The 1,936-nt window shown below is 38.0% G+C and overlaps 1 protein-coding gene across 1 annotated transcript in view; it reads right to left on the bottom strand.

The window, feature by feature from the left end:
* Positions 1 to 776: 776 nt before the first annotated feature.
* The window catches only part of LOC105813246 (E2F-associated phosphoprotein-like), a 40,930-nt gene continuing 39,770 nt past the window's right edge, over positions 777 to 1,936 (bottom strand). Inside the window, exon 3 of the mRNA XM_012647897.1 lies at positions 777 to 1,365. Within this exon, the coding sequence (XP_012503351.1) occupies positions 1,089 to 1,365 (277 nt within the window). The 3' untranslated portion in view covers positions 777 to 1,088. The remainder of the gene's footprint in view (positions 1,366 to 1,936) is intronic.

Here is a 1,936-nt window from a genome sequence, read left to right as displayed (position 1 = left end):
GGTTCCAGATCTCTTTACGTATAGCTTGTAAAAAGCATAGGTGAGGAGGTGGGAAGGATGTTTTCCCCTATGGAATATGCAGAGGTCCCCTTCAAGCTTTGTTGAGCTCTGAGCTCTGGAGAATCACTGCTCTAGTCCAATATTTTCATTTTAGAGATGAAAAAACTGTGCCTCAAAGTAAGAAACTTGCCCAAGATTGGTGTGGCACAGCCTGAGTTAAAACGCATTTCCTTACTGCTTTCCACTCTATCACATCTTCTCTGTTAGAACAAGAGGACCCTAAGTTTTCTAATGTTGTTTTTGAAAATAGTCTAGATCTTATCATTCTTTTAAAAAATGAAAATGCACAGATGTCTACAATACAATTTACCCCCAAGCTGCCACTGAGGATTTTATATTATTAATGCCAAAAAATATATATCTTGGTTGCTTGCAACAGAAGGAATACACAGTAGGCACAAGAGGTGGCAACAGGATTTTTAAGGTCGGGGGGTGGAGTTGCTTTCCCTCATCACAAATTTCTATTTTAAAATGTGCATTCATTAAGTTTAGAATATTGGCAAATGCAATCCTTTTTAGGGAAGTACCTATATGACTCAAAGCATCTGAAAATACCAATACCATGCAATTTTTACAGTTACTAAATACTCTCATTCCATCATGTGGGGGTGGGGTGGGGAGGAAATAAAGACATGTCTTAGCAAAAACAATAGACAATTCAAGAAACAGCTTAATCACACCAAAGATATATCCAAAATAAAAATGACACCCAGAAACAAAGATTACTTAAAACTCCAGAATATTTTAATTCTCAAGAGCTTTACTATATAAAAAGCCCCACTGTTTCCAAATGTCCATCAAAAAGGGAATGAATAATCAGCCCTATCAGTATTGGGGGAAAATTAAAGGAAAGTAAAAGGAGGGCAGGAGAGATGAAGGTTGGTAACAATTCTTTTTCATAAAGATAAAATACTGCTTCCTCAAATAACAATGCAATGTCACTTAATGATATGAATAGGCAGGAGAAAAATAACCATACATATTTATCTTATATACAGTATTGGGCAATTAAATGACAGCTGCCTCGTTTAGGAATGGCTTGCTAAAACATTGAAGAAATGAAAGACTTCATCCTTGTCGTAGACTGCCACTTCAGTGGAGCATTCGGTGCACACGACTGGGTGATAGATTTCTTCCACCCCTGTCTCTGCCTGCTCTGCAGCATCTTCACGGTTAGACCTCATCTTTTTAGGGCCCCGCCTCTTCCTCCTGTTCTCTGAGGCTTTGTATCTCAGAACCTCCTCTTTGTTAACAGAACAATTCATCACAAACATTGCTCTATATTGAGTTTTGTATGATTCATGCCTAAGAGGAAAATGAAATGGAGAATTTGGATTTATGTTCTATTTTAACAGTTACCCATTTAGATAAAATTTGAGAACACTAAAAACTTACTGAAATACCAACCAAAGTAAAGATATGGGAACAAAATAGCAAATTTAAAGAAATTTTAAAGAGTTGTTTTATGAATAGGAAGAAACTTTTTAATAGATAATAGCATAAAGAAGAAATATATCCTCCTTTCTACTGCTTTAAAAGTAACTCTTATCTCAGGAAAAAAACTGATTTGCTCTTCAAACTTAAAAGAAAAAGTTGTTCAAAACTTGCCAAGTGGCCGGGCGCGGTGGCTCACGTCTGTAATCCTAGCTCTCTGGGAGGCCAAGGCAGGTGGATTGTTTGAGCTCAGGAGTTCAAAACCAGCCTGAGCAAGAGCGAAACCCCGTCTCTACTAAAAATAGAAAGAAATTAATCGGACAACTAAAAATATATAGAAAATATTAGCTGGGCATGGTGGCGCATGCCTGTAGTCCCAGCTACTCGGGAGGCTGAGGCAGGAGGATCGCTTGAGCCCAGGAGTTTGAGGTTGCTGTGAGCT

The sequence above is a fragment of the Propithecus coquereli genome, unplaced genomic scaffold (assembly GCF_000956105.1).
Source record: "Propithecus coquereli isolate 6110/MARCELLA unplaced genomic scaffold, Pcoq_1.0 Scaffold273, whole genome shotgun sequence".
Classification (NCBI taxonomy): domain Eukaryota; kingdom Metazoa; phylum Chordata; class Mammalia; order Primates; family Indriidae; genus Propithecus; species Propithecus coquereli.
This window is presented reverse-complemented; position numbering and strand designations above follow the sequence as displayed.